General features: G+C 43.7%; 1 protein-coding gene across 3 annotated transcripts in view; it reads left to right on the top strand.

Annotated features, from left to right (window-relative positions):
• Positions 1-15,377: 15,377 nt before the first annotated feature.
• HGF (hepatocyte growth factor) overlaps positions 15,378-21,408 on the top strand; it is a 64,987-nt gene continuing 58,956 nt past the window's right edge. For 2 of the 3 annotated variants that reach the window (XM_081957545.1, XM_081957543.1), the window contains exon 1: positions 15,379-15,904. In XM_081957545.1, the coding sequence (XP_081813671.1) occupies positions 15,838-15,904 (67 nt within the window). In that variant the 5' untranslated portion in view covers positions 15,379-15,837. Of the gene's footprint in view, positions 15,905-21,408 lie in introns of all 3 variants that reach the window. The other variant, XM_081957544.1, reaches the window with a different exon arrangement.

Below are 21,408 nucleotides of genomic sequence, written 5' to 3'. Positions count from 1 at the left end.
GAGGGAAGGAGGGAGGCAAACAGAAAGAGAGAAGGAGGGAGGGAAAGAGGGAGAGAGAGAGAGAAGGAGGGAAGGAGAGAGAGGAGAAGAAGGGGGAGAGAGGAAAGGAGGGAGGGAGGGAGGGAGGGATAGTGCATCTATGTATTTCTGCCAGTTAGCTCAGAAACACCTGGCTGACTTTTGTTAGCAATAGTATTTTTGAAGTATCCTTCATTTCAGATTAAGTGGCACAGGAATATATGAATGGTCCTCCTAACATAGACAGAGAGAGACGGGGGGGGGGGAGATATTATAGATAGGTAGGCAGGTAAGCAGATAGATAGATAAATAGATAGAATAATAAAGAGACAGACAGATTTATTTATTTATTTATTTATTATTAGCGTTTATATACCGCCCCCTCTCCTGAAAGGGACTCGGGGCGGTGTACAGTCCGTATTAAAATACAACAGATTAAAACGTAGAAATAACTATATAAATACATGTATAAGAGGAGGGTAAAATATGCCAAACTGTACAGCTAATAAATAAATCAATACAAAAGTTTAAAATATCAAGTTAAATTTAAAACAATATCCCTCTAAAAACCAGTAAGAATGTGTATGCCAGGAGGTAGACGTTAAAATTATGCCAAACCAGCCAGTCGGAACAGGTGTGTCTTCAGTTTCTGTCGGAAGGAGCGGAGGTCAGTAGTGGTTCTAATGTCGGGGGGGGGAGGTCATTCCAGAGGGTTGGGCCCATCACAGAGAAGGCCCTACTCCTCGGTGTCGCCCGTTGGCATTGCCTCGTGGACGGCACCAGGAGAAGGCCCTCCCTGTGAGAGCGGATTGGCCGCAGGGATGTATGTGGGAGGATGCGATCCCGCAGGTAACTAGGCCCTATGCCATGGAGCGCTTTAAAGATGGTGATCAGAACCTTGAAACGCACCCGAAAGACCACAGGTAGCCAGTGCAGCTCGCGCAGGAGAGGTGTTACGTGGGAGTACCTAGTACTCCCCATGACTACCCGCGCGGCTGCGTTCTGGACTAGCTGCAGTCTTCGGGCGCGTCCCAAGGGAAGCCCCATGTAGAGATTGACTGAGTCACTGAGAGACAAACTTCATGTAGTATGTTGGGTTAAGCAAAGGTGCCATTCTGCAACTAGTATGTTAAAAACTGCACTGCATTAGGAAAAATTACATTAAAAAAACCCCCCAGAATGCCAGGAAACCTGGACACATGTAGCCTCTGGGGAGAACACACAGAAACAAATTTTCACAATGGCATTTTATAGAAAAACCACAAAGAATTCAACTGCCGGCTAAAACAAGGGGAAAAAACTGGAACAAACCCAACTCGGGCTGTTTTCCATCACCGACAATGACATTGGCTTGACTGGCAGCTCCCTGAATTTTAATGTGTAATTCATCTGTCCGCGTTTATGATATTTTCCTTCCATTCATTCAAGGATCTCTGAGAAAGCATCCGCCACTTAACACATAATTCTGTTAGGTACACATTTGGCTGGGGAAATGGTTACCGTAAGATTTATAAGAACACTAATTCGCAAATAAAGGCATCATTTAGCCATGGTGACCTTTTTAAAAAAAAGTTTCCAACCCAAGTCTTGTGTCCCTCATTAAGGACTTTGTCCACTTCTATTTATTTAATTGACAAATGCACAAGTAAGACAATTGCATTGCGCTTAATGTTTATTTAATTACAAGTGCATTAAATATATTGCCTGCACAGCCATCTGGGAATATATATATATATATTCATTCGTCCTAATAAAATGAGGAGGGCAATGTATGGGAAAAGCTCTTATGTACGGACTTGAGGACAAATATTCTTGAGTAAAACATGAGGGCAAATATTCTTCCCCATTAGTGACTGGTAGCAGATAGGATGATGAAAAGATGTATGCCTCTTAAAGATAGATAGATAGATGGATAGATAGATAGATAGATAGATAGATAGATAGATAGATAGATAGATAGATGATAGATAGATAGATAGATAGATAGATAGATAGATAGATAGATAGATAGATTTATTTATTTATTTATTTATTTATTTATTTATTTATTTATTTATTTTATCAGACTTATTAGTCGCCCCCTCTCCCCACAGGGACTCGGGGCGACGTACACAAGCAACGGTCTACGGACTACAAAGGAGGAGGTAAAAATAAATAAATACAATAATCAGAGAAGTTAAAACCCCAATAAGAATAAAAGTTTAAAAGCTAACATTGACAATTAAAATTAACCAAGGGGTGGAACAGTTGTCGAGATTATGCCAGGCCGGCTAGCCGAAACAGGTGGGTCTTCAGTTTACTGCGGAAGGAGCGGAGATCGGTTGTTGTCCTGATGTCTGGGGGGAGGTCGTTCCAAAGGGTGGGACCGGCCACAGAGAAGGACCTACTCCTGGGCACCGCCCTCTGACAGTCTCTAGAGGACGGCACCCAGAGAAGACCCTCTCTGTGTGAGCGAATGGGCCGCAGGGATGTATGGGGCAGGACACGATCCCGCAGATAACTAGGCCCTATGCCATGGAGCGCTTTAAAGATGGTGACTAACACCTTGAAGCGCACCCGGTAGGCCACAGGAACCCAGTGCAGCTCGCGCAGGAGAGGTGTTATATGGGAGAACCTCGATCTCCCCATGATTACCCGCGCGGCTGCATTCTGGACCAACTGCAGTCTCCGGGTGCACCTCAAGGGGAGCCCCATGTAGAGAGCATTACAGTAGTCCAGACGAGACGTCACCAGCGCGTGAGTGACTGTGCGCAGGGCCCCCCGGTCCAAAAGGGGACGCAATTGGCGCACCAGGCGAACCTGGTGGAACGTCCCCCTGATAGAACGTCCCCCTCTAGATGATAGATAGATGATAGATAGATGATAGATAGATGATAGATAGATGATAGATAGATGATAGATAGATGATAGATAGATGATAGATAGATGATACATGATAAATAGATACAGATGGATGGGTGGGTAGGTAGGTAAAGAGAGGGAGGGAGGGAGGGAGAGATGGATGGATGGATGGATGGGTGGGTGGGTGGGTGGGTGGGTGTGTAGGTAGGTAGAGAGAGGGATGAATGGATGGATGGATGGAGAGGTAGATAGATGATAGATAGATAGATAGATAGATAGATAGATAGATAGATAGATAGATAGATACATGATACATGATAGATAGATACAGATGAATAGGTGAGTTGGGGGAGAGAAGGAGAAAGAAGGATTGACAGATAGACAGATAGACAGACAGACAGACAGACAGACAGACAGACAGACAGACAGATAGATAGATGATAGATACCAGTGGTGGGTTTCAAATTTTTTTAGAACCTCTTCTGAAGGTGTGGCCTGTTTGTGGGAGTGGCAACTCTACCAAGTCTTTTCTGGAGACTATTTTTTTCACTGATGCTGAGCTAAGAGAGTGGTTGAATAATGCTAAGAAGCCTGCAAGAGAAAACTCCCCTTATTTCTACTCGAGAAAAAAATCTCTTTTTGTGTGTGTGCGTGCCACGGAAGTTAGAAGTTGTGTGTCTGTTTCGCTGTCTCTGCGTTAGCCATTCTGGACTCCCTTAGCTAAAGAGCAGGGGAAACTGTTTTTAAAAATAAATAGAAATTGGGAATCGTAGCAGATCTGCGCTGACTGTACAAGCGCAATCTGTCTTCAATCAAATTTGACCCAAGGCTTTTCCCCGTGGCTGTCTCTCGCCATCTCCCCATCAGGCAGAATTTCGAAATAAATTATGTATCCCTTCGCTTGGAGGAGAAGAAAATGTCTACACACACACACAACCCCTTCCTCCCCTCCAATTAACTACGTGAGTCATTTTCTCATTTCGGAGACCGATTAACATTTCATTCAGTCCGTGATAGGAAATTTCAGAGAAACTCTTTGGATCCATCAGGGTCTTTCAACGAACGGATCCTTCTGCTAAAATGAGTGACCTGTTGGTCACCAAGGCTTGCCAACCATAATAAACTGAAATATTTTTGACGCAACAGGGCAACTTTAGTTCCCCATGTTATTTAACGTGCGCAGAAGTAAATAAAGCAACAGAACATGGTAAGGCAAAATGCTTTAAGATGTTCTCCTCCTCCTTTATATTCTCCTCCTCCCTCCTCCACTACCTGTTTATATTATTCTTTTCTTTCTCCTGTCTATATCCTCATCATCATCATCTATATTCTCCTTCTCCTTCTTCTCCTCCCCTTTCCTGTCTATATTCTCCTCCTCATCTCTTTATCTTCCTCCTCTCCTCCTCTTCTCCTCCTGCTCCCCTTCCCCCTTTTCTCCTCCTCTTCTCCTCCTCCTCCTCCTCCTCCTCCTCCTCCTCCTCCTCCTCCTCCTCCTCCTCTTCCTCCTCCTCCTCCTGTCTATATTCTCCTTGCTCTCCTCTTTCTCCTCCTCCTGTCTATATTCTCATTCTCCTTTTAAATCAGAAAATCTCTTGGTTCCATATAACAAGATATCAGGACATTGAACAATCAAGTTGTGATTGTTCCAAGAGGCAACTGGTGTTTTTCTTTCCCCTCTGGAAAACATTTTGTTTCTCACCCAAGAAGCTTCTTCAGTTCAGATTTGTTTCTGCTTTTGATGCTGTTGAATAATCATTATTATTTGATAACTTTAACATTTTAACCCTAATTGAATTTTTAATTTTAATGTTAATTATGCTACATTTTTTACTTATTGGTTATTATATGGCATACCACCCAGAGCCTCTGTTTGAGGGAGGTAGGCAATATAGAAATATGAAAAAGAAAAGAGAAAGAAGGAAGGAAGGAAGGGACAGAGAGAGAGAGAGAGAAAGAAAGATAGAAGGAAAGAAGGAAGAAAGAAGGAAAGAGAAAGGAGGAAGGAAGGGACAGGGAGAGAGAGAAAGAAAGATAGAAAGAAAGAAGGAAGGAAAGAGAAAGGAGGAAGGGAGGAAGGAAAAGAAAGAAAGAAAGAAAGAAAGAAAGAAAGGAGGGAAGGCGGGAAGGAGGAAGGAAGAAGGAGGAAGGAAAAGAGAGAGAAAGGAAGGAAGGAGGAAGGAAGGAAGGAAGACAGGAAGGAAGGACAAAGGAGGAAGGAAGAGAGAGAAAAAGAAAAAAAGGAGGAAGGAAGGAAAAGAAAGAAAAAAGGAAGGAAGGAAGGAATGACAAAAGAGAGAAAGAAAGAGAAAGGAAGAAGGAAGGAAGGAAGGAAGGAAGGAAGGAAGGAAGAAAGAAAGAAAGAAAAGAAAAGAAAAGAAAAGAAAAGAAAAGAAAGGAAAGTCCCTGATTCAATAATGACCAAGTCACAGGCAAACAATTCATCACCTCTAAAATCACGATTACTAACATATAGAAACGGTCATCAGAAATGCCTCATCCTAAAGGAGCAAATGGAAATGATGGAGCCTTGGGCCATCGCAAAAGGTCCTCCGGTGCTAAAAGTCCTTCCTCGTTCACACATTAAAACACAGCCACACTCCCATGTGGGCTTTTGCATTGGACGGCCTTCCAAACATCCTACTGAACAGGAATCCCCAGGGTCTCCGAGCTTTCCAAAAATGTCAAAACGTTACACACAACCACACTTAGCCAAGTTCAGGTGAGGAGCCTTGGAGAGTCCAAGAGGTCACCAACGTGATTAATGAGTGCTGTCAAAGAAGCGATTAGACCCCAAAGCTCGCTTCCTTCAGAAAATGGAAGCCTTGATTCAATCAAGACAACAACAAAAAAGGAACACCCACTTGCACAGAAAACGAGACTTGGAGGAATGTATTGTTAATCACACTAAGCCCGGCCATAAAATGCTATTTAAATTCATCCTTGCAGGAACCTTAGGGACGTGGTGGCTCAGTGGTGTAAGACGCTGAGCTTGTTGATCAGAAAGGTCGGCAGAAAGGTCGGCAGTTCAGCGGTTCGAATCCCTAGCGCCGCGTAACGGAGGGAGCTCCCATTATTTGCGAAATCACGTGAAGGGTTAATACCACTTTATAAGGCCTTGGTAAGGCCACACTTGGAATCCTGCATTCAGTTTTGGTTGCCACGATGTAAACAGGATGTGGAGATTCTAGAAAGAGTGCAGAGAAGAGCAACAAAGAGGATTAGGGGACTGGGTAGGTCTAGGAACGGTTGCAGGAACTGGGTAGGTCTAGCTTAAGAGAAAGAAGGACTAGGGGAGACATGATAGCATTGTTCCAATATCTCAGGGGTTGCCCCAAAGAAGAGGGAGTCCAGCTATTCCCCAAAGCACCTGAAGGTAGGAAAAGACGCAATGGGTGGAAACTAATCAAGGAGAGAAGCAAACTAGAACTAAGGAGAAATTTCCTGACAGCGAGAGCAATTAATCAGTGGAACAACTTGCCTCCAGAAGCTGTGAATGCCCCAACACTGGAAGTCTTTAAGAAGATGTTGGATAGCCATTTGTCTGAAACGGTGTAGGGTTTCCTGCCTAGGCAGGGGGTTGGACTAGAAGACCTCCAAGGTCCCTTCCAACTCTGCTATTGTATTGTATTTGTCCCAGCTTCTGCCAACCTAGCAGTTCGAAAGCACGTAAAAAAGGCTAGTAGAAAAATAGGAACCACCTTTGGTGGGAAGGTAGAATAGAGTAGAAAATTAGAATAGAATAGAATAGAATAGAATAGAATAGAATAGAATAGAATAGAATAGAATGACACCGTGGGTTTAGTTATTTCCCCCTTGTTCCCATCCCCCCAATAGTCCATGGCAACTATCAAGCAGCAAAAGATTGCTGCTCAATACAGAGTTGACATTATATAACCTAGTAATGATAGAGGTAGCTAAACAGATAGATGACATATAGAGAGATAGACAGAAATAGACAGACAGATAGGCGGATAATAAAAATTTCAAAGCCGAAATTCTAAAAAAGCTTTAAAAGATCCTTGGAGACCAGGGTGGTGAGACATAGGATCCATAAATGCATAAAAAGGCACAGGAAAAGTAAATTTCCGAGATAAATTTGAAGCAAGTTCCCGATCAAAAGTTTTCTAAGAAAGCTAAGGCGGTCATAGGAAATGTGCTCAAAGGAAATGCTCTGCCATGTGCCAATTATGCGCAGAAGAGGAAGCAAACGCAGGAATTAAATGGTTCAGTGGAGGAATGCATGTAATTGCCTCCCTTAGGAAATAGGTTGAAATGTGTGGCGTTTGAGTTTCTTCAGAAAGAAAGAAAAAATGCAATCAAATGAAAGTAAGGATGATACAACGACTCCTCAACTTACAACCACAATTTAGGCCAACATTCCATGTTATTAAACGAGGCAATTAAGTGGGCTTTGCCCCATTTTTACCATCTTCCTTGCCACCGTCCTTAAGTGAATCACCACAGTGGATAAGTTGGTAACCCGGTTGTTAAGTGAAACTGGTGTCCCCGTGAACTTTGCGTGCCAGAAGGTCGCAAAAGAGGATCACGTGACCTTGGGCCGCTGCAATGGTCATAAGTACGAGTCAATTGCCTAGCAATAGAATTTTGATCCGTCATGTCACTTTTTTCAGGGCTGTTGTAACTCTGAACGGTCACTAAATCAAATGTCGTAAGTTGAGGACTACCTGCACATGGGGCAACCACCTCTGACATTGAACCGTTTTAGAATGCCGTTACATGCGGTCCTTGACTTACGACCATAAATTGAGGCCAACGTTTCTGTTTCTAAGCAAGACGGTTACGTGAATTTTGCTCCATTTGACGACCTTCCTGCCCACCGTTGTTAAGTGAATCACTGCAGAGTTTAAATTAGCCAGTTTAATCCTAATAACACTAATGGTCTTTAAGTCTAGGTAGACCTCGACTTAAAAACACAACTTAATTTCTGTTGCTTAAGTGAGACCATTATTAAGTGAATTTTGTTCCATTTTATGACCTATTATGAAGTTAGGAACATGGCCGTTACAAATGTCTGTTGCTAAGTGAGACAGTTGTTGAGTGAATTTTGTTCCATTTTATGACCTTTCCTGCCACCATTGTTAAGCGAATCATTGCCATTATGAAGCTAGTAACACGGCCGTTAAGTGATTCTGGCTTCCCCATTGATTTTGCTTGTCAGAAGGTTGCAAATGGGGATCACATGACCCCGGGACACAGCAACAGTCATAAGTACATGCCAGTTTCCAAAATCTGAATTTTGATCACATGACCACAGGAATGTTGCAAGAACAGTCACAAGTGTGAAAAATGGTCATAAGTCACTTTGCTGCTGATATTTCTGTCGACGGATCACGCTACTTTTTACAAATTCTCTCCACCCAAGTGTCTTAATAACCGAAAGGTGGGTGACAAAAGGTATAAACTTAAGCTTAAGACCCACCTATTCCAAGCAGCTGGCCTGGCTCAACTTTGATTTAACCATATCGCTCCTGACGGGTTTTTAACTGGGTATTTTAATTACATTTAATTTCTAGGGGTTTTAAATACAGTATTTTAATTGTTTTTATTAATTGATCTCCTCCTTATATATATATGTATGTAGGTTTTAGTGTACCTTGTTATATGTTTGTTTTGTTTGCATATTTATTTCGAATGTTTTGTTGTACGCCGCCCCGAGTCCTTCGGGAGAGGGCGCGGCTAAGAAATAAATATATTATTATTATTATTATTATAAACGAAAAGGTATAAATAAAGGCACCCATCTCCATCTTTCCCATTTCTAGCTCCCTTCTAATTATTTCATGAATCGATTTAATTTTAATTCATATTTCCTTCCAGCTACAGTGTGGGCTGGAGCTAGGGACAGAACTGAGAGTTCTAGAAATGAAAAGAGAGAATATTCTCCGTCTTAGCCAACTCTGGTATGACAGCACCAGTTTCACTTCCATTTCAATTTCCTCTTTTATTTTATTTTATTGTATTTTATTTTTTTGCCTCGGGCATTTTGTATGTTGGAGGATCAGATGTCCTTCTCTGAGGCTGCTTGCAACATGGTGGAAGACGGGTAACGAAGACATGATTTCTTGGAGGAAAAATGCAGACTTTGATAAGCGTCTCATCTCTACCCATCTCGGAAAAAAGGGTAGGAAAAGGAGGGAGAGAAAAAGGGAGGGTAGCAGGAGTGAAATTCAGCCGGTTCTGACAGGTTCTGGAGAACCGGTAGCGGAAAGTTTTAGTAGTTTGGAGAACCGGCAAATACCACCTCTGGCTGGCTGCACAATGCGATGGGAATGGCGATTTTGCAGTATCCTTCCCCGGCCATGCCCACCAAGCCACGCCCACAGAACTGGTAGTAAAAAAAAAATTGAATTTCACCACTTAAGGGTAGTAACTGTGAAAGGGATCTTGGAGTCCTAGTGGACAACCATTGAAATAGGAGCCAGATGTGTGCAGCAGCTGCCAAAAAAGCCAACACAGTCCTAGGCTGCATAAACAGAGGGATAGAATCAAGATCACGTGAAGTGTTAAGACCACTTTATAAGGCCTTGGTAAGGCCACACTTGGAATACTGCATTCAGTTCTGGTCGCCACGATGTAGAAAAGATGTGGAGACTCTGGAAAGAGTGCAGAGAAGAGCAACAAAGAGGATTAGGGGACTGGAGACTAAAACATATGAAGAACGGTTGCAGGAACTGGGTGTGTCTAGTTTAATGAAAAGAAGGACTAGGGGAGACATGATAGCAGTGTTCCAATATCTCAGGGGTTGCCACAAAGAAGAGGGAGTCAAACTATTCTCCAAAGCACTTGAGGACAGAACAAGAAGCAATGGGTGGAAACTAATCAAGGAGAGAAGCAACCTAGAACTAAGGAGAAATTTCCTGACAGCGAGAACAATTAATCAGTGGAACAACTTGCCTCCAGAAGCTGTGAATGCTCCAACACATTTTAAGATGATGTTGGATAACCATTTGTCTGAAGTGGCGTAGGTTTTCCTGCCTAAGCAGCGGGTTGGACTAGAAGACCTCCAAGGTCCCTTCCAACTATTATTCTGTATTAGCAAAAAGGGTCACAGATAAATCACAGCGGTTAAGAGCAGATGCGAAATTTCACACGGACGTTATCATTTAAGAGAGCATTTTTACAAAACGGTGTATGGTCCACCTAATGGCGAGGATGGTTGCCTCCTACTTGGAAAGTTGAGAGTGCAATCTTAGATAGCAGCAAATGTTTCTTTCTCCTGGAGCGCAAAGCTGAAAACATTTGCTGTGAACTCCTCATAGGCATCAGGAAGGGCCTCTGGCCAGTAAATGCTCCAACTGCCTTGACTCTACCCAACTGAAGGGATTGCAAGGTCACGAAAAAGGGAGTTATGTATGGTTGGTGTAGGACACCAGAAAAACTTTCTAGGTGGTGTAAACTATTTCAAACCTGGGTTGGAAATGCGGGAGCGAGGACTGTATGTGGCTGGGACTAATTAACCGGCAACCAGGAAAGACGTGTAGACAATTGTTTTTGTACCTGATCATTGCACCAAATTATAGAAGTAAAGATGGAGAGAGTGTGAAATGGCAACCATGGAGGTCAAGAGTCAGTAAAGACGATGGGATTTGTTGAGATGGCAACACGGGCTCGTTTGAGCAGGGAAAAAGTAACAACTATATTGACAGTGACTGGGGATTCTTTTTGCTGAAAACAAAAAATAATCTGAACTTATACGTTTGAGGGTTAGAAAGGATGAAGTATGGAAAGAATGAAATTATAATGTAACCTTAGAGAGAGAGGGTAAAATATAAATGGAACTGTAACATGAAGATTGGAAGTCCTTCCTTCCTTTTTCTTCTTTTCCTTCCTTCCTTCCTTCCTTCCTTCCATTTCCCTTCAAATTTCCCTCCATTTCTTCCTTCCCTTTCCTTCTTTTCCTTCCTTCCTTCACCCTCCCTTCTTTTCCTTCCTCCTTTTTTCCTCCCTCCCTTTCTTCCCTTATCCTTCCTTCATTCCTTCCTCCCTCCCTCCTTTTTTCTCTCACCTCTCTTTCCTTTTTCTTTTCTTCCTTTTTTTCTTCTAACTTGTATTTTTTTTAATTATTGTGTGAAAAACGGCTTTAATAAAAATCAATTCAAAGGAACAACTGACTCCAATTATTTGCTGCCAAGCTGAAACGTCAAGATGTTATACGGGTTTGAGAAGCTAATAGCCCCATTGGGGCAAAACTAGTAGAACAGTTTCATAAGGAAGATTCAGAGATCTTCCTTCTTCCTGCCTGTCTTAAAATTGGTACTAGGATAAATTTGGCCAAAGACTTCACCTTGCCCCATTTCAACAATGTGTATGGTCCTCACATCCCAACAATTTCATCCCAACGATTCTGGGTGATCCATGGCAGGGAAAGCTGTCAAAACAAACTAAAAACAAAGCAAGAGGGAGAAATGTTTCCCCTTTTGCATTTGAGCATGCGAGAAGGGACAGGAAAGGAGAAAGGGAAAGAGGAAAGAGAAAAAGAAGGGAAGAGAGCTAGGAAGGAAAAAAAGGAAAGAGGGGAAGGAAGAAGGAAGGGGAAGGGAGAGGGAAGGAAAAAGAAGAGAAGGAAGGAAGGAAGAGAAGGGAGGAAGGAAAAGGAAGGAAGGAAAGGAAGAAGAAAGGAGAAGGGAGAGAGAAGGAAAAAAGGAAAAAGAAGGAAGGGAGGGAGGGACTCAGAGAAGTTCTGCCATAGCACTTGCCACCACAGGTGTCCCCAACACAAGTCCCTTGTTACGTCCACCATGCCCATGCCCACATCGGCCACACCAACCCAGGACCACGCCCTCCCAGTCCTCCGAGGTCAAACACAACCCTGATGTGGCCCTCAATGAAATTGAGTTTGACACCCTTGTTCTACAGAAAACTGAAACCAAACCACAATACAACAATCCACTTTGGTTATCCGCATAGCTGAGTTTCAGGGTAAGAAACAATCTCTCTCACACAAACACACAAAAGCAGGAAAAATCAACAAGGAGCAGAACCGGTTCACTTCTCAACCCCGTGTCCAGTTTGCTGGCCATGAAGTACATCTAAAGTCATAAAATGAGGATAAACATCTAATAAATCTATAAGCAAAATCAATCAATTAGGGATGCAGTGGCTCAGGGGCTAAGACGCTAAGCCTGTTGATCAGAAAGGTCGGTAGTTCGGTGGTTCGAATCCCTAGCGCTGCGTAACGGAGTGAGCTCCCGTGACTTGTCCCAGCTTCTGCCAACCTAACAGATCGAAAGCATGTAAAAAATGCAAGTAGACAAATAGGAACCACCTTTGGTGGGAAGGGAACAGCGTTCTTAGCATCCTTGGTGTTGAGTCATGCCGGCCACATGACCACGGAGACGTCTTTGGACTGCGTTGGCTCTTCGGCTTTGAAATGGAGATGAGCACCGTCCCCTAGAGTTGGGAACGACTGGCACAGATGTGCAAGGGGAACCTTTATCTTTATCTTAAAATCAATACAGCAAATTTAGAGAATTTTAGTTTTTGGAGCAGAGGGAAAATTTTCAGATGGATGTTTGCGGTATAATCTTCAAAATCGTCATCTTGATTATTTTGATTATTGATCAAGGATGTCCTGACTATTACAGGTCATCCTTGACTTCATTTTGTGACCGTTCAAAGTTACGACGGTGCTGAAAAAGTGACCTATGCTCATTTTTCGCACTTACGATCGTTGCAACATTCCCATGTTCACGAGATCAAAATTCCTTGGCAACTGACCGATATTTATGATGGTTGAGGTGTCCCTGGGGGGTTACGTGGTCCCCTTTAGTGACCTTCTGACCAGCAGTCAATGGGGAAGCCAGACTCACTTAACGACCATGTCACTAATTGAACAGCTGCAGCGATTCAGTTAACGAACATGGCAAGAAAGGTCGCAAAGTGAGGCAAAGCTCACTCAACAGATGTCTCACTTAGCCACAGAAATGTTGTGCTCCATTGTGGTATAAATCAATGACTACCTGCATAGCAAATTTGGAAGTTTTTAGTTCTTGGAGTGGGGGAAAACTTTTCCGATGAATGTTGGGATATAATCTTTAAAATTTTCATTTTAGGACTTACAAGAAACAGAGAGGCCTGTCTGAAAAAATCTGTTCAACATCACCAATGTTTCTTTAAGGAAGGTTTTTTATATTTTTCTGTTTTTTGCTCTGTGCCTTTCATACACCCCGGAGGGAGGTTTTCTTTGTGAATTTCAAGTCAGTCCTTCTGTCTGGGGAGTGCCAGGCAATCAAAGACGATATTTATTATGTCCTCGCTTGCCCTATTTCTGATGAACTCAGGAGAAACAAACAAACAAACATTTGAAAAAAAGAAATAAACTTTTCCGTAATTTGGTTGTTTTCATTTTTTTTTCATGCCTGTGCTCAAATAAATAAACAAAACCAAAAGGGAAAAAAAAACCACCCCAAACCCCTCCAGGGTACAAAAAAACAACAACTATAAACAAAAAATAAACAAAGTTAAACAGTAACAAATGAAAGGAGAGAAGCAAGCAAGCAACCTTTATAAACAGTGTCACCTAAAGAGGGTAAGAAAAATTCAAATTGAAAAGAAGATTTTTGTGCCGGAGGGAAACTCACAATTCCTCCTTCGATTCGTAGAAAAGATAAGTGTTTTTTTATAAAAAATGGGGGGGGGGGGATTGCACATACGTTTCAGATACCTTTTAGGATATTGCATGAAAAAATAATACCAAACATCTATCTATATCTATATAAAATAGGCTGTATGTTTGTGTGTGTGTTCCAGAATAACTCTGGAACACCTTGCACAATTTCAACCAAACTTGGTACACAGATGACTTACTCTCTGGAAAAAAAATACTGTGGGGGGTAAGACACCCCTAACACCCCTCGGGTGGTGTGTGTGTGTGTTCTGTTAAGGTACAGCCTGTTGTGCCTTAAAATGGCTTCTACTGTACTGCCTTAAAATGGCTTCTACTGTACAGCGTAGTGGAGTTGCCATGGTAACGGCTTCACAGTTCTCCACAAGGGAACTCCCACTGGTAAGGGGGAAAGCTGACTGAATTATTTGGCTGCAGAACTCTGTTATGGGCTTTGGAGTAAATCTTTACCGATGGTGGAAAAAAATAATGAAATTTAAGGGTTCGGATGATCATCTCTTTATCGCCTTCTTTATCGGATGCTTTTCACGTCTTTGAAAGTGGCCGATGGCCAACATAAGCAACTGTAAATAAAAACAAACAAACACATATATTATAGGTGGGTCCAATTCGAATGCGTGTGCTATAATGGAAGACCAGAGACAATAAAACTCCTTGCGGCCGTATTTGAATAATAGACCAAGTTTGGTCTTTGGGTTTCTTCTGGTGGCTTTGTGGTAAGTTGTGTGAATTCCAGTACTCAGGCTGACCCAGCTGTGTGAATAGTTGCTATTCCTTTGGCTGATACGGAGCCTACTTGAGGCTGCAGAATTTTGGACAAACAAACATAACAAGCATCTCTCTCTCTCTCTCTCTCTCTCTCTCTCTCTCTCTTCTCTCTTCTCTCTTCTCTCTCTTCTCTCTCTCTCTCTCTCATTCCCAACTTCCCTGCCTCTCTCTTATTCTCCTTTCCTCCCTCTCTCTCTTTTTCTTTTTCCCTCTCCTTCTCTGCTCTCTTCCTTACTCTCCTTCCTTCCCTCTCGCTCACTCTCCTTCTTTCTCCTTTCCTTTTTCTCTCTGCCTTACTCTCCTTCCTTCCCTCTCTCTTATTCTCTTCCCATCACTGTCCTTCCCCATCCTCTCTTGCTCTTTTTCTCCTTCCTTCCCTCTCTCTCACTCCCACTTACTCTCCTTCCCTTTCTCCTTTCCTCTTTCTCCCTCCCTCCCTTACTCTCCTTCTCTCCCTCTCTCTTATTCTCTTTCCCTCACTCTCCACCTTCTCCTGTTCTCTCCCTCCCACTTACTCCTTCTCTTTCTCCCTCCCTCGCATACTTTCCTTCTCTCCCTTCTCTCTCTCTTCCCTCCTCTCTCATTCTCTCCTCTCCTCTCCCGTTCTCCCTTTTTCTCTCTCCCTCCCTCCTCCCCTTCTTCTCTCTCATCTTCCCCCCTCTCTTCTCTGCCCCCACCACCTTGAGGAGAACCAATCCAGGTAACACAAAACATCTCCTTGCCTTTTGATCCAAATAATAATAATTTCTTTATTGCCAGCGCACAACATATGTACAATGAGGTTGGTTGAGCTCCCTCAGTGCACACACAGACACACACCCAACACAATACAACTCACAGTGAAGACAGAAAGAAAAAAGAAATATCCCTAACCCAATAAATTGTATTAACAAACACCCAGTCCCACTACATTGGTGTGAACATGTTACACCTTCCTGCAAATCCAAATTGGGTGCAGCGCCGAAGTGAGTAAGCTTCAATTCCCCCACCACCCACCCCCTTTCTCAACCGAGACGGAAAGGGCTCCAAGCGACCCCTCCGGGGCTCTAACGGGCTAGCTTTCTGCAGGCAGGGAGTTCTTTTAAAGGAAGAACAATCCTGCAGGCTCCTCACAGCTGCCACCAAAGAGGAGCTGCCGTCCGTCGTCCGTCCCCGGGTCGGAGCGGCTTCTCCCCACCGCCTTGGACGGGACGCCACTTCTCCCCTGCTCCAACCTCCCTTTGCAAAGCGGGGGTTCTAGCCGTGGGCGCTGCGCTGCGGTGGTCCCTGTGCCCCTCGGCTTCCCCCCTCCCCGGGTTGGGCTGGTGGGGAGGGAAGGCGGGGAGAGCGCGGAGGCGCTGCTGTGAGCGCGCTTTCTTACCGTCAGAGGGAGTAGGGACCCAGCGTTTTTCCTGTTACTCACTCGCCCCAAACCCGGGTTCCTTGCAATAAATAGCAGCTCCTCGCTCTCGGGCTCCTCTGTTGCCGCCTCTGTCTCCTTTGGAGACCCCTGGAAAGGGGGAAGAGCCCCTCCCTCCCCTCCACACCGGCCCCAGGTAGCCAGCCCCCCCTTCTCCTCCCCATCCATGTGGACCCACCAGCTGTTACCACTCGGACTCTTCCTCCACTCCGTCCTGGCCGTCCCGCCGTCAGGTTAGTTTGCTCTCCGGCCACTCTCGAGGGGTCGCACGCTCACGGCGAAGTAAAGGGCTGCCAGGGAGGGGAGGGGGCTGGTCGTGAAGAGGCGCACACGCGTGTACGCGGGAAGAAGAGGGGAAGGTTTGGACGCTCCGGGCGCTTGGAAGCAAACGCCGCGAGGGGCGTTGGGAGGATTGCAATCGTTGCGGGGATGTTGTGGGGTGGTGGAGACGCAGACACGCGTGTACGCGGGAATGTGGGAGGAGGAGGGGGAGGTCTGGACGCTCCGGGCTCTTGGACGAAATCGCCGCGAGGGGCGTTGGGCGGAATGCAATCGTTGGGGGGAATGTTGGGTGGGTCGTGGAGACGCCGACATGCGTGTACGCGGGAGTGTGGGAAAAGGAGAGGGAGGTCTGGGCGGTCCGGGCGCTTGGAAACAAACGCCGCGAGGGTCGTTGGGCGGAATGCAAAAGTTGCGGGGATGTTGTGGGGTCGTGGAGACGCAGAGACGCGTGTACGAGGGAGTGTAGGAGGGGGAGGTCTGGACGGTTCCGGGTACTTGGAGACAAACGCCGCGAGAGGCGTTGGGTGGAATGCAATCGTTGGAGGACGTTGTGGTTCGTTGCGGTCGTGGAGACGCGCGGACACGTGTCCGCTGGAGTTTGCGCGGCTCTTGTAAAGGATCCGTTCCTGGGCGAGCTTTGGGGGGACGCGGGGGGACCAAGCGAGGTGCTGTAATCGGGAACGGAGGAGAAGCGGGAGGAAAAAAAGAAAAATCCTGGCGCGCAGGGGTTAAGTTTAGGGGTGGGACGCTTCATCCCGGCCGGGACAGGTTTTAAGGGGAGGGGAAGGCTGGAGAAAGTTCCGAAGTAGACCTTCCCCCGCGTCCCCAAATAGCTGGCTGGTCTTTTGCAGCAGCGGCTCTGGTTCCTTTTTGCAGACTTCGTGCGGGCATTTGTCCCGATAAAGGAGAAGAGTTGCGGCTCAGGGTTTGAAAGGCGGAGTCCCGGGGGCTCTCGGAGCTGGGTGGTTTCCTTGCGGGCGTTTCGTAAACCCCAAGTAGCCAAGATCAGCGCTTGAAGACTAGCGCCGACAGCGGGTTCCCTAGTTTGAGTCACGGAACGGCTGCGAGCAGACTTACCAAGCTCAGAGAGGGACTCCTCTCCCGTGCCTGTCCTTGTGTATACAAACAGAAAGTAGGCGCGCGCGTGTTCTACAAAGCCTCTGTCTGTGTGTAGATCTATATCTTTCTATCTTTCTACCTTCTCTCTCTTCTTTCTCTTACATCTTCTAATTCTATCTATGATTTATGAGCTATGATTTATCTATTCTCTCCCCCCTCTCTTTCATCTGTTTCTCTCTCTCTCTCTCTCTCCCCCTCTCTCTCTCTCTCGTTATCTATCTATCTTTCTATCTATCTATCTATCTTCTCTCTCTTTTCTTCTCTCTTTTCTTTCTTTCCTCTGATTTATGATCTATGCATCTACCTATCTACTATGATCTATGATCTATCTATTCTCTCTTCTCTCTTTCATTTATCTATCTCTATCTATCTATCTATCTATCTATCTCTATCTATCATCTATCAATCTATCATTTGTCTATCTATCTCTTCTCTCTCTTCTTTCTTCTATCTATGATTTATGATCTAGTATCTACTATCTATCTTCTATGATCTATGATGTATCTATTCTCTCTCCTCTCTTTCATCTCTCTCTCTCTATCTATCTATCTATCTATCTATCTATCTATCTATCTATCTATCTATCTATATATATATATATATATATATATAATTATAATTATCAATCATTTGTCTATCTCTTCTCTCTCTTTCTTCTATCTATGATTTATGATCTAGTATCTACTATCTATCTTCTATGATCTATAATGTATCTATTCTCTCTCCTCTCTTCCATCTATCTATCTACCTATCTATCTATCTATCTATCTATCTATCTATCATCTATCTATCATCTATCTATCTATCTATCTATCTTCTAACTCTTCTCTCTTCTTTCTTCTTTCTTCGATTTATGATCTATGTATCTACCTATCTTCTATAATTTATGATCTATATTCTCTTTCTCTCCTCTCTTCCATCTACCTACCTACCTACCTACCTACCTACCTACCTACCTACTACACTCCCACCCACTCACCTACCTAATCTGCTTCTTGTACGTGTCAGCAACCGGCACGGCTGCTACGCCAGTACACGTGCAAAACCGCTCAGCTGTTGCAGGACTCGGGTGTGCCAGCTTCGGGTAAATCTCCGCTTTAAATTCCGGACACGGGTGGGCTGGTGGGATTCAGCCGTTTGAGAAAGAAGCAAAAGATCCCTTCCCTCCCTCCCTCCCTCGCCCGTCCGGTCAGTGAGAATCCGTCCGCGGGCGCAGGGTGAATTGTTCCGTGTCGAGCCGAGTTTAGGACGGGCGACTCCTCTAAACTCCTACCGGTGCGACTTCCAGCGCTTGTGCGTGTCTATTTTGGGAGCAGTTGGTTTACTTTTCCCAACTCTGGACTGTCCCAACTTCAGACAAGTAATAAAAAAGGAACACCAGCTAGAAGTGATGTGTAAATGCGCAACGCTCGATGAAGATATATTTTTTTCTGAGGGTCTTGGATGAGAATTGCAGCTCTCCCCTCTTTTTTTAAAAAAAATATTTTTTTTAAAAGCGTTTGATTCTTCGTCTGTCTCTCTTTCCCCCCTTCACTGGTCTGAGTTGAGGCAGAATAGAATAGGAATAGAACAGTTATAGAATTATTTATAGAATAGAATTCTTTATTGGCCAAGTGAGATTGGACACACAAGGAATTTGTCTTTGCTGCAGATGCTCTCTGTGTACATAAGGAGAATAAAAATACATTCATCAAGAATAAAAAGGTACAACACTTAGTGATAGTCAAGGTTACTAGTAAGCAATCAAATTGTAATAGGAAACAAAGACACTATAAATTGAAAGATACAAGCAACATGGTTATAGTCATAAGTAGAAGGAGATCGGTAATAGGAAGGATGAGAAGAATAGTAATACAGCCTTACTAAAGAGTTTGACAGTGTTGTGGGAAACAGTTGTTAAGCAAAGTGATGGCATTTGGGGGAAAAAACTGTCCTTGTGTCTAGTTGTTCTGGTGTGCAGTGCCCTATAGTGTCATTTTGAGGATAGAAGTTGAAACAAATTATGTCCAGGATGTGAGGATATCTGTAGATATTTTCACAGCCCTCTTTTTGACTCGTTCTCTATACAGGTCCTCAGTGGAAGGCAGATTGATAGCCATTGTTTTTTCTGCAGTTCTAATTATCCGTTGAAGTCTAGATGTGTCTTGTTTATTGACACTGGAAAATCAAAGGCTTGGGGTCTTGATTGGGAAGTTGAAACACATCCAAGAAGACAAGAGGAAGCTTCTACTGATCTATCGACCTACTGACTTGCTTCTCTCTCTCTGTCTGTATCTCTCTATTTCTCTCTCTCTCAGCTTATCTATTGATCTATCTATTGACCTATTGTTCTGTCAATCTCTTCATCTATCGACTGATTGACCTACCAGTCTCTCTCTCTCTTTCTCTCTTGACCTATCTATCAATCTATTGATCTATCTATTGATCTACTGATCTATCAACCTATTGACCTACCTTTCTCTGTGTGTCCCTCTATCTCTCTTTCTTTCTTTCTTTCTTTCTTTCTTTCTCTCTCCTTATCTATTGACCTATCTATTGATCTGTCAATCTCTTGATCTTTCTGTCAATCTCTTGATCTATTGACATTGACCTACCAATCTCTTTCCCCCCTATTTCTCTAACACTTGAGCTATCGATCTGTTAATCTATTGATCTATCTATCCATTGATCTACTGATCTATTGACCTACTGACCTACCTCTCTCTGTGTGTGTGTCTTTCTCTCTATTTCTCTCTCTCCTTATCTATTGATCTATCTATTGATCATCTATTGATCTGTCAGTCTCTTGATCTTTCGACTAATTGAACTACCAATCTACTTCTCTCTATTTCTCTGTCTCTCGACCTATCTATTGATCTGTCAATCTATTAATTTGTCAATCTATCTTATTGATCTATCGACTTACTGACCTACCAACATATCCACCCACCCATATTTGTCTGCCTGCCTGCCCGCCCGCCCGCCCGCCCGCCCGCCCGCCCGCCCATCCATCCATCCATCCATCCATCCATCCATCCATCCATCCATCTATCTATCTATCTATCTATCTATCTATCTATCTATCTATCTATCTATTATCTATCTATCTATCTATCTATCTATCTATCATCTATCTATCATCTATCTATCTATCTATCTATCTATATATATCTATCTATCTATCTATCTATCATCTATCTATCTATATATATATATTCTTTCTTTTTTCTTCTGCAATCTGTTCTCTCTCTATTTTTCCATATGACAAACATCTACAGATTATAATCCACCTAAGAAGCGAGTTTTGTGAATATCTATTGGAATGCTTTCCTCTTTCTAAGTGTCTATGATCAGTTAAATAAATAAGGGGAAAAACCGGTCAAACTCCCTCCCTTCTCTTATCCTGGATTAACACTCTGGCCTCGTTTGAACTTTCCGAGGTAGATTGGGCTTTACAAAACAATTTATTCAAGGCTATCTTGGAATTAAATGTCAGACCAGGAATCTGAACCAAAGAAACATTTGTTAGCATAAAATGGATAAAACGTGCCACTTTTTATCGTGCGTTGTTAAAACTTCCAGCAGGTGCAAAGAACAACACAACATATCTCCATTAAAAAATAATCTGACTTTTGGAAATGTCATTGGCAATTAATCCCTGCACAGGACACAAAGGATTGATTGTGTGGGCAACAATCTTGCACCCGTTTATCTGGGAATAGATCTTTTTGAACTTTTCTTCCTAAGGGCATAAGACCTCACTGAAAGATAACATTTTATTCCACTTTAACCCTCCCAGTAAGGGACGTAGTGGCTCAGTGGCTAAGGCGCTGAGCTTGTCGATCAGAAAGGTTGGCAGTTCGGCGGTTCGAATCCCTAGCGCCACGTAACAGAGTGAGCTCCTGTGACTTGTCCCAGCTTCTGCCAACCTAGCAGTTCAAAAGCACGTAAAAAATGCAAGTAGAAAAATAGGAACCACCTTTGGTGGGAAGGGAACAGTGTCCCGTGCGCCTTCGGGCGTTTAGTCATGCCGACCACATGACCACGGAGACATCTTCGGACAGCGCTGGCTCTTCAGCTTTGAAACAGAGATGAACACCGCCCCCTAGAGTCAGGAACGACCAGCACATATGTGTGAGGGGAACCTTTATCTTTACCTTTAACCATTGCTGTACTAAACCCTGATCCTAAGTCTCCTGGGGGAGATAACTCTTTATGGAATTATACTTTCTAATACAGATAACCCTGGATCTGCAACCAAATAATTAACCCAAACTTTTCAGTTATTAAGTGAGACATTTGCTAAGTGAGTGATCCCCTGTTGTGACCTTCAGACAAGCAAAGTCAAAAGGGAAAG

Source organism: Natrix helvetica, assembly GCF_964273705.1.
Source record: "Natrix helvetica genome assembly, chromosome: 6".
Lineage (NCBI taxonomy): Eukaryota > Metazoa > Chordata > Lepidosauria > Squamata > Natricidae > Natrix > Natrix helvetica.
This window is presented reverse-complemented; position numbering and strand designations above follow the sequence as displayed.